The sequence below is a fragment of the Amia ocellicauda genome, chromosome 7 (genome assembly GCF_036373705.1).
Source record: "Amia ocellicauda isolate fAmiCal2 chromosome 7, fAmiCal2.hap1, whole genome shotgun sequence".
In the NCBI taxonomy this organism is placed as follows: Eukaryota; Metazoa; Chordata; class Actinopteri; order Amiiformes; family Amiidae; genus Amia; species Amia ocellicauda.
This window is the reverse complement of record NC_089856.1, coordinates 38,468,871-38,480,370: the sequence shown is the minus strand read 5'-3', so window position 1 is coordinate 38,480,370 and position 11,500 is coordinate 38,468,871. Positions and strand designations below refer to the sequence as shown.

The 11,500-nt window shown below is 40.7% G+C and overlaps 1 protein-coding gene across 1 annotated transcript; it reads left to right on the top strand.

Moving 5' to 3' along the window:
- On the top strand, nucleotides 1–10,906 carry LOC136753913 (extracellular calcium-sensing receptor-like). Its single transcript, XM_066710293.1, has 9 exons — nucleotides 1–155; nucleotides 250–544; nucleotides 1,582–2,385; nucleotides 2,469–2,696; nucleotides 3,598–3,721; nucleotides 4,012–4,915; nucleotides 9,792–9,937; nucleotides 10,039–10,142; nucleotides 10,859–10,906. Exons 1-9 carry the CDS (start codon nucleotides 1–3, stop codon nucleotides 10,904–10,906), a joined length of 2,808 nt encoding a protein of 935 aa, XP_066566390.1.
- The last annotated feature ends 594 nt before the right edge of the window (nucleotides 10,907–11,500 follow it).

The following is an 11,500-nucleotide window of genomic DNA, read 5'->3' as shown; positions in this document are numbered from 1 at the left end:
ATGCATGTCTGCCGACCACAAGGAACAATAGACTCCCCTCTCATTGAACAGGATGGAGATATTATAATAGGAGGGATATTTTCATTGCATAACAACCTTATATCTATATCTAAGCCAACATTTGAAACTATTCCAGCAGCACTCAAATGCAAAGAGTAAGTATACAACTTTTACTTGCATGTTTTTTACTTATTAATAAATTGAAGTATATGGATTATTATAATTACTTTGATGTATTTTTTGTTATAGTCCATACATTAAAGAATATCATGTAGCTTTGGCTATGATATTTGCCATTGAAGAAATAAATAACAGTGCAGAGATTCTTCCTGGTGTGTCTCTGGGATTTAAAATATATGATGCGTGTGGATCCACAACTTTGGGCATAAGCGCAGCAATGGCTTTAATGAATGGGCAAGAAGACACAGTCGAATCAGACCAGTCCTGCAACAAATCACAGACAGTTCTTGCAATAATAGGAATGTCTGAATCCCCACCATCAATTGGAATTGCAACAACTGTAGGGCCATTTCACATACCAGTGGTGAGTAATATGTTCTTTTGATATTCTTTATAAAATAAAAACAATACTACAGGATTAATTTGAGCAAACAACAATACAAATATATCATATATAACTTTGTAAATAATAAGCTATTGATATATTTGAGAAATTCTTTTCAACATCTCAATATGACAATATGCATCTCTACGGAAGAGCATTAGGGCTACTTAAGAAAGAGAAAAAATATATATATATTGAGAAACAAAGTCAGAAGTTTTGAGATTTAAAGTCGAAATAAACTTTTGAGAAAAAAAGTTGAAAGTTCAGGTTCAAACACCAGCAGCGTCAATATGGCGTCAATAGGGGACTGGGTAAAACCCGAAACTCTGGAACAATGGAAAGATTTACAAAGACGTCTAAAACTTGTGTTTGTGTTTTAACTGAAAGTATTGTATTACATAATTTAAATAATATTAAGAATGAACTTTAATACTAATAATATCAATAACAACACCAATAATAATAATAATAATAATAATAATAATAATAATAATAATAATAATAATAATAATAATAATAATGTATACACATTTTCTACAATTTGTTAAACTGAACAGAATTTGTAAAAGTAATAGTGGCATTAAGGTGCAATAGTGCTACAACAGTTTCATGCTGGGGAGCCATTTGTTGTACTGGGAAGAGACAACCAAATAAGTGTCCCCAATGCCACAAGTCTGTGTCTTAGATTGGGTTGTTAGCTTTCCAAGGGTTGCTTTCTAATATTGAAAAGACAACTCCCCAAAATCATCGTAGTCCTTTTTAAGGTACAGTAGTTTTTTGCTGGGGAGTTATTTTTGGAACTAGAAACATACACCCAAAATAGTATACACTATTTGTCAATTTGATCGATTAATAAGGCTTATTAGCGTTCCGAGGCATACTTTTCAGTAATTTAGAGATCAATAATTTTTTCTCTCTCTTAAGTGGCCCTAATGCTCTTCTGTACATATCAAACTACCATACATACACATATAAATTGACAAATTAATCTATTCTATTGTTTTTCTTCCATGTAGGTGAGTCATTTGTCTATGTGTGCATGTCTCAGTGACAGAAACAAGTTTCCCACCTTTTTCAGAACCATCCCCAGTGACTACCATCAAAGCAGAGCCCTGGTTCAGCTTGTGAAGCACTTTGGATGGACCTGGGTTGGGGCCATCAGGAGTGACAATGAATATGGCAACAGTGGGATGGAAACTTTTATAAAAACTGCACAGGAGGAGGGGATTTGTATTGAATATTCAGAGGCAATTTACAGAACTTATTCTCATAGGAAATTTGTTGAAATTGTGAACATTATAAAACAATCCTCTTCTAAAGTTATTGTTGTCTTTGCATCTTATATAGATATGGAGTTTTTGGTAAAAGAACTGCTCATTCAAAATGTCACAGGCTTCCAGTGGGTGGGCAGTGTACCTTGGATTTCAGACAGGTATCTTGGCTCAAAAGAACGTTTTAAAATATTAGGTGGAGCAACTGGGTTTGTAGTTAAGAATACAGATATACCAGGTCTGAAAGAGTTTCTACTGAGTGTTCATTCCTCTGGTGCCCCTAAGGAAGGTTGGTTCAAAAGACTATGGGAAAGTGTTTTCAAATGCACTCTGACTCAAGAGAATGATGCTACTAATAACCCATGTACAGGGCAGGAGAATGAACTAAATAACAAATACAGTGATGTATCAGATCTCTCAGTACCAATTAATGCATATAAAGCAGTGTATGCTGTAGCACATTCATTGCATGCTCTGATTAAATGCAACGAGGACCAAGGAACATTTCATGAAAAAAAGTGTACAAGGAAAAAGATAGAACCTTTGCAGGTAAGCAAAATACTTATAATTTATGTTACTGAGAGGAATGATAGATATATCATTAATACTGCTATCAACATGTTTTCATTCAGGTACTCCAATACTTGAAAAAAGTCAATTTTACAAACAGGAATGGAGAAAGGGTATTTTTTGATGAAAATGGGGATCCCGTAGCACAATATGCATTAATAAACTGGCAGCTTAACAAAGAGGGAATCACCACATTTGAAATGATTGGTCTGTATGATGCCTCTTTACCAGAAGGACAGCAGATTGTAATGAACAATGTGAGCACAGTGTGGTCAAATAATCAACATAAGGTAGGGTCTGCTACTAATTAGCGTTTAAATAAAGTTCACCACCTCTAATGAATTTCAGATGATTGTCTATTTCAATAAACCTTTGATACCACACAAATATTGACTGGCATGACATTGTGCTACTGCTTTTGAAAAAACTTATACAAATATAAATGTAAATATAAGGACCAATGGACATGCATCTCCAACTCTACACAAAACACAAAAATATCTTGAAGTCAGATTTATTGCACTTGTTGTGGTAATAATTGTCAGCAAATATTTATTTGTTAAATAAATTCTGATTAAAGTGTATCTCCATTAATTAATTACAACATTTATTTTCTAGGCTTACTAAAAAGTTTATTAACAACAGGTTAACACTGCTAAATGCAACCATGTGGGTTAGGTTTCATCATCATCAAACATTTGGTCTGTGTGTAATGCTTAGGAAAATGTAAAAATCACATAAAATGTAAAACTTGCATTTAATTTCATATCCTTACAAATTGTTGTAATAAAGGATTTTGTTATTTTACTAAATTGAATCATGGGCCACTTTGCCACTTGGCCAACTATGTGATACATAGATGTTAGCTATATGAACTGTTGTAATCTATTAAAAACATTTTAGAGATCATCTATCATTGGAGACTCATAGAAAAGGTTAAAATTAAGCAAAAATAGGTAAAGCTAAAAAAGGTAATGAACATTGTAGCATTGTCAACATTATGACTTTATTTAAGACTAGCAGACAAGTTTTAAATGTTGTAAATGTGTTTGGCTTTGTGTTTTGACTTTTGAAACCATATTTGGTTCATGACGTTATGTGCAAATTCACATTATATCGGATCAAGTTATATCGGGGTATATATATATATATATATATATATATATATAACATAATATCACCACTTTCTAGGTGCCAAAGTCAGTCTGCAGTGAAACCTGCCCTCCAGGGACCCGTAAGGCAATTGTAAATGGAAAGCCAATCTGCTGCTTTGACTGCATTCCATGCGCTGAGGGAGAATTCAGTAATACAACAGGTGAGTAAATGAAAGATATGTTTTGTTTTTCTTGCTCGTTAAATGCAACCAATTTATATGCAAATATATGCAAAGACATAGAATGCATGTTGTGTATGTAATCAAATTCAAAGTCCTTTACACTGAGACCATACTGATGTGTTCTTAATGTACACTATGTTTATACTTATTGATTTAATATAGTTCCTGCAATTTAGATTTCATATTTAGAATCAGACCACCTATCACAGTGCACAATTGAACAAGACAAAATATGTATTCAATTAAATTATTTGTTATCATTTTTTCAGATTCCAGTGATTGTTTAAAGTGCCCTGTGGAGTTCAGCTCAAACCAACAAAGAAATCAGTGCATCTTAAAGAAAGTAGAATTTCTCACATTTGGGGAAATCATGGGGATATTGTTAGTTATATTCTCCTTGACTGGAGCCTGTCTGTCAATAATTATAGTATTAATATTCTATCAATACAGAGATACTCCAATAGTCAAAGCCAATAACTCTGAGCTCAGTTTCCTCCTGCTCTTCTCACTAACTCTGTGTTTCCTTTGCTCACTTACTTTCATTGGCCAGCCCTCTGAGTGGTCCTGTATGTTGCGCCACACAGCGTTTGGCATCACATTTGTCCTGTGCATCTCTTGTGTTCTGGGGAAAACAATAGTGGTGTTAATGGCCTTCAGGGCTACACTGCCAGGCAATAATATTATGAAATGGTTTGGGCCCACACAGCAGAGGTTAAGTGTTCTTGCTTTCACACTCATACAGGTCCTGATTTGTGTCTTTTGGTTGACAATTTCACCTCCTTTTCCACATAAAAACACACAATACTACAAAGAAAAAATCATTCTAGAGTGTGATGTAGGTTCCCCTATTGCATTTTATGCTGTATTGGGGTATATTGGATTCCTGTCAGCCATGTGCTTTGTGCTGGCTTTTCTGGCTCGTAATCTGCCTGATAAGTTTAATGAAGCCAAATTCATCACATTCAGCATGCTCATATTCTGTGCAGTCTGGATCACCTTTATCCCAGCTTATATCAGCTCTCCTGGGAAGTTCACTGTCGCTGTGGAAATATTTGCCATCTTGGCTTCAAGTTTTGGGTTGCTTTTCTGTATTTTCACCCCAAAATGTTACATTATCTTATTAAAACCTGAGAAGAATACAAAAAAACATTTGATGGGTAAAATGCCTTCAAAGTCACTTTAATTAAAAATACTAAATATTTTATGTTCTGTTTAATTATTTTAGCTGTACATTACACAACGTGTATTGAATGTAAATGTCAATAAATTGTTGTTGTAAGATCGTGGTTCAGGTCCTGTATTCTGACATTTTGGATAACAGAATATTATTTAAAGCTTTCAAATAACTGTGTCCATGCCTGATTAAAAATGCTTACAACAAATGCATATTCACTACAACAAAACTACCATTGATGATAGTAGAAAGGTTTGGTAGGAGGAGCAAAGGGCCAGTGTGAGCTTGTGGAATTGAATAGTCTTACAGCAATATAAATACAATATGATGTATTCATTCATGTCATACAACATATATATATATATATATATATATATATATATATATATATATATATATATATATATACATATACACTCACCTAAAGGATTATTAGGAACACCATACTAATACTGTGTTTGACCCCCTTTCGCCTTCAGAACTGCCTTAATTCTACGTGGCATTGATTCAACAAGGTGCTGAAAGCATTCTTTAGAAATGTTGGCTTATAATGATAGGATAGCCTCTTGCAGTTGATGGAGATTTGTGGGATGCACATCCAGGGCACGAAGCTCCCGTTCCACCACATCCCAAAGATGCTCTATTGGGTTGAGATCTGGTGACTGTGGGGGCCAGTTTAGTACAGTGAACTCATTGTCATGTTCAAGAAACCAATTTGAAATGATTCGACCTTTGTGACATGGTGCATTATCCTGCTGGAAGTAGCCATCAGAGGATGGGTACATGGTGGTCATAAAGGGATGGACATGGTCAGAAACAATGCTCAGGTAGGCCGTGGCATTTAAACGATGCCCAATTGGCACTAAGGGGCCTAAAGTGTGCCAGGAAAACATCCCCCACACCATTACACCACCACCACCAGCCTGTACAGTGGTAACAAGGCATGATGGATCCATGTTCTCATTCTGTTTATGCCAAATTCTGACTCTACCATCTGAATGTCTCAACAGAAATCGAGACTCATCAGACCAGGCAACATTTTTTCAGTCTTCAACTGTCCAATTTTGGTGAGCTTGTGCAAATTGTAGCCTCTTTTTCCGATTTGTAGTGGAGATGAGTGGTACCCGGTGGGGTCTTCTGCTGTTGTAGCCCATCCGCCTCAAGGTTGTACGTGTTGTGGCTTCACAAATGCTTTGCTGCATACCTCGGTTGTAATGAGTGGTTATTTCAGTCAAAGTTGCTCTTCTATCAGCTTGAGTCAGTCGGCCCATTCTACTCTGACCTCTAGCATCAACAAGGCATTTTCGCCCACAGGACTGCCGCATACTGGATGTTTTTCCCTTTTCACACCATTCTTTGTAAACCCTAGAAATGGTTGTGCGTGAAAATCCCAGTAACTGAGCAGATTGTGAAATACTCAGACCGGCCCGTCTGGCACCAACAACCATGCCACGCTCAAAATTGCTTAAATCACCTTTCTTTCCCATTCAGACATTCAGTTTGGAGTTCAGGAGATTGTTTTGACCAGGACCACACCCCTAAATGCATTGAAGCAACTGCCATGTGATTGGTTGTTTAGATAATTGCATTAATGAGAAATTGAACAGGTGTTCCTAATAATCCTTTAGGTGAGTGTATATATACAGTACAGTGCAGAAGTTTTAGGCAGGTGTGAAAAAATGCTCTAAAGTAAGAATGCTTTCAATAATATACGTTAATAGATTATATTGATCAATTAACAAAATGCATAGTGAGTGAACAGAAGAAAAATCTACATCAAATCAATATTTGGTGTGACCACCTTTTGCCTTCAAAACAGCATCAATTCTTCTAGGTACACTTGCACACAGTTTTTGAAGGAACTTGGCAGGTAGGTTGGCCCAAACATCTTGGAGAACTAACCACAGTTCTTCTGTGGATTTAGGCAGCCTCAGTTGCTTCTCTCTCTTCATGTAATCCCAGACAGACTCAATGATGTTGAGATCAGAGATCTGTGGGGGCCATACCATCACTTCCAGGACTCCTTGTTCTTCCTTACACTGAAGATAGTTCTTAATGACTTTCGCTGTATGTTTGGGGTTGTTGTCATGCTGCAGGATACATTTGGTGTCAATCAGATGCCTCCCTGATGGTATTGCATGAAGGATAAGTATCTGCCTGTACTTCTAAGCATTGAGGAAACCAATAATTCTGACCAAATCCCCAACTCCATTTGCAGACATGCAGCCCCAAACTTGCAAGTAACCTCCACCATTCTTCACTGTTGCCTGCAGACACTCATTTGTGTTCTGCTCTCCAGCCCTTCGGTGAACAAACTGCCTTCTGCTACAGCCTACTATTTCAAATTTTGACTCATCAGTCCAGAGCACCTGCTGCCATTTTTCTGCACCCCAGTGTTTTCATGCATAGTTGAGTCGCTTGGCCTTGTTGTCACATCGAAGGTATGGCTTTTTGGCCCAAGTCTTGGATGAAGGTCACTTCTGACCAGACTTCTCTGGACAGTAATTGGGTGTACCAGGGTCCCACTGTTTTCTGCCAATTCTGAGCTGATGGCACTGCTGGACATCTTCCGATTGCGAAGGGAAGTAAGCATGATGTGTCTTTCATCTGCTACAGTAAGTTTCCTTGGCCGACCACTGCGTCTACAGTCCTCAGCGTTGCCCGTTTCTTTGTGTTTCTTCAAAAGAACAGCACATCAGGAAACCTCTTTCTGCCTGGTAGAGACCTTGCTGATGCAGTATAAACTACCTTTATTTTAATAGCCTTTTAAAAACATGACAAAGTGAAAATACTGTTATTTATGTTCTGTTATTGTATATCCTATAATGTTTATGTTCTTCAGTGACTACAGGAAGCAGTGTTATTGTAGTTTGTTTTTTTATATATAATGACTAAACTTGTACTAGGTGTAATGTAGGGTTTAAATGTGTTTCATTTTACATTGTATTAATTTTTATTTTGATTAAATAGTCTATCAACAACCTGACTGTAAAATGCTGTATCATAGTGCAACAACAAATTATATCCAATTGATCATTATTTTTAAATAACATGCTTGTGACAGGACACTGTCTGTCACAGCACGGCTGCTGCTGACGCTCGCAAATTAGGTGCTCATGTGCTGCAACCATGTTGTCTGCTTACTCGCAAATAGGCTGCGGACTCACGGCTACAAGCAATGAGCACCGTGGCGACTGTGACATCAGCGGCAGCTGTGCTCCGTGGAAAGGAGAGGGAGCTAACCGTTGGAAGGAGTTCTAACTGTACTACCCTGAGTGCCCGGAGCCCCCTGTTTGTGTGGACGTTTCTGTGTTATATTTTGCCTTGTTTCCCCCCCTTTGGGTTTTACTGCTGGACTTGTGTGAACCCAAATAAATCCCGGACACCGCCGGAATCCAAGACTCTCTCCCTGCATATTGTGTCCATCTTTTACATTTGGTGGCTGATGTGGGGAAGCTCCGCAGTACCCTCTCACTGAAGACCTACCTGGTACCTGACTACCTGGTGTAGTGGACACTACCTCGTTGTCACGCTTGATGCGTGACCTCTGTAGGCTGTTGGGGATAATGTCCATCAGAACATCAATTTATCATCCCCAAACCGATGGCCTACGGCTAACGGTCCTGCGGGACAGACATGTGCTGGTTCGGACGAACAACACAGCGGCGGCCTATATCATACCAATCCACAAGAAAGGGGACAAAACTGAGCCAGGAAATTACAGACCAATCAGCCTCACCTGCATCACCTGTAAAATGTTGGAAAAAATGATTAGACAGAAAATAGAGGAGCATCTCAATGAAAACCATATTCTTGGAGATAGTCAACATGGGTTTAAACGAGGCAGATCATGTCTTTTTTTTTAATTTTTTGAACATGCAACTGCAGCTGTAGATCAGGTGAAAGCATATGATATGATATACTTTGATTTCCAAAAAGCTTTTGATAAGGTTCCTCACCAAAGACTGATCCTCAGATTGGAAGCTGTAGGCATTCAGGGTAATGTAAAGTAGATGGATTATGAACTGGTTGATGTATAGGAAACAGAGGGTGTCGATTAGAGGAGTCACTTCTAACTGGAGTGAGGTTGTTAGTGGAGTTCCACAGGGATCAGTACTAGGGCCTTTGCTTTTTCTAATCTATATTAATGATCTGGACTCTGGGATAGTTAGCAAACTTGTCAGATCTAGATGAAGTAACGCATGAGAAAGACCTAGGAGTCTATGTGGACTCCTCACTTTCTCCATCCAAGCAATGTGGGGAAGCAATAAAAAAGGCAAACAAAATGCTAGGGTATATTGTCAAAAGTGTAGAATTTAAAACAAGGGAAGTAATGTTAAGACTGTACAATGCACTAGTTAGACCTCATCTGCAATATTGTGTACAGTTCTGGGCACCACACTTCAAGAAGAATATTGCTGCTTTAGAGGCAGTTCAGAGGAGAGAAACCAGACAGGGCAAGTCCTACTCAGAGAGACTGAGGGAACTGAACCTTTTCACCCTGGAACAGAGGAGACTACGTGGGGACTTGATCCAAGTCTTCAAAATCATGAAAGGCATCGACCACATCAAACCAGAGGAGCTTTTCCAGATCAGCAGGGACACATGCACCCGGGGAAACAAATGGAAATTGGGCTTCAAGGCATTCAAAACAGAAGACAGGAGACACTTCTTTACACAGAGAGTAGTCACAATCTGGAATAAACTACCCAGCGATGTGGTTGAAGCTGAAAGTTTGGGAACATTTAAAAATAGTCTGGATAGGATCCTTAGATCACTTAGATATAAATAAACACCAAACGAGCACGATGGGTCGAATGGCCCCCTCTCATTTGTAAACTTTCTTTTGTTCTTATGTTCTTCTTATATCAACAGGCAAGGGGGTCTAGTGCGCCGTCTGCTTCTGTGGGTGCAGCCACGGTTCCGCTTCATCAGAGCAGTTCACCTCCCAGGCCTGGCCAACATGGCGGCGGACCTCCTCTCTCGGGGAGACCCCCGGTCTTGGAATGGCACCTCCACCTGTCTGTGATACAGCAACTGTTGAGCTGGTTCGGCAGAGCAGACGTGGATCTCTTTGCCTCGGCGGAGTCCACACGCTGCCCATTATGGTTCTCTGTCCAAGACCTCTCAGGAACCTCAGGGATCGATGCACTAGCCCACATGTGGCTGCGCTGTCTCCTTTACACGTTCCCACCGTCCCCCCTTCTCCCGGTGATCCAGGAGAAGGTCAGGAGAGAATGAGCAACAGTTCTGCTGACAGCCCCTTGGTGGCCTCGCAGATTCTGGTTCACAGACCTGATCACCTTCCTCCACGGAGAGCCTTGGCAACTTCCAGTGAGAGTGGACTTGTTGTCCCAGGTGCAGGGCACGCTTTGGCTCCCCAATCCGGGCCTCCTCCAGCTCTGGGCCTGGCCCTTGAGTGGGAGCGACTAATTGCTTGGGGTCTGTCAGACACTGTAGTAGCCACTATTCAGTCAGCGAGAGCTCACTCTACAAGGTTGCAGTATTTCTACCGCTGGCGGACGTTTAGCACCTGGTGCCAAGACGGCGGTCAAGACCCAATTCATTGCCCCACCGGGGTCATATTACAATTTCTACAAGAGTTGTTGGACCAGGGCAATTCCCTGTCCACGCTCAAAGTATCTGGTGGCCATCTCCGCATGTCATATCCAGATTGGCAAGCCCCCTGGGTCTCATTTCCTGGCTGTGCAGTTTTTAAAGGGGGCTCGACGGCTGCGGCCTCCTCGCACCCCTTCACTGCCCGTATGGCGTCTTGATGTAGTGCTGAACACACTTTCCCAAGCCCCATTTGAGCCACTGAACTCAGCTGAGCTAAAGCTGGTGACACTTAAGACTGCGTTTTTGCTGGCATTCACCTCTGCAAAACTTACTTACTGACTTACACGCCCTGTCCGTAAACCCATCGTGTGTCCGTTTTGCAGGAGATGGCTCCAGGGTCACGCTACGGCCTAACCCTGCGTTCCTCCTGAAAGTGCTGTCTCCATTCCACATCAACAGGCATTTTGAGTTGATGGCTTTTCATCCTACTCCCTTCACTTCAGAGCAAGAGAGTCGGCTTCACCAGCTCTGCCGTGTGTGGGCCCTCAGGTGCTATTTGGAACGCACTAAGGACATTTGGCGCTCAGACCAACTGTTTGTGTCTTAAGGAGCGTGGACAAAGGGCCAGGCGCTTTCAAAGCAATGCCTCTCGCATTGGATTGTGGACACCATTACCATGCCCTACGAGTCCACCAGGACCCCGGTGCCTGAACACCTGGTGGCCCACTCAACTCAAGGCGTTGCCACATCTTGGGCCCTTTTTGAAGGTGCCCCCTTGGCAGACATTTGTGCAGCTGCAGCTTGGACCTCGCCGCTTACATTTGCCCGGTTTTACAGGTTGGACGTGGCGGGACCAGTTCCTTCCATTGGGAACCTGGTGTTGGCTGCAGTCGAGCCCCAGTAGCCTACGGGCTCTGGCTCCTGCATTTTTCCTCTCCCAGTCTGCCCCTGTTAAGTGCATCCTGAGGGACCTAGTGAACTGTGTCTTCCCTTCCACCAGACTATGCCTTCCAGTCGAGCACCCA

Excerpts from the sequence above, each read along its gene's own strand:
- LOC136753913 (XM_066710293.1), top strand. The coding sequence starts at position 1 with ATGCATGTCTGCCGACCACAAGGAACAATAGACTCCCCTCTCATTGAA. Across the intron at positions 3,722-4,011 it reads AGAATTCAGTAATACAACAG|ATTCCAGTGATTGTTTAAAG; the intron begins GTGAGTAAATGA and ends TCATTTTTTCAG. Across the intron at positions 4,916-9,791 it reads ATGGGTAAAATGCCTTCAAA|GCAAGGGGGTCTAGTGCGCC; the intron begins GTCACTTTAATT and ends TTATATCAACAG.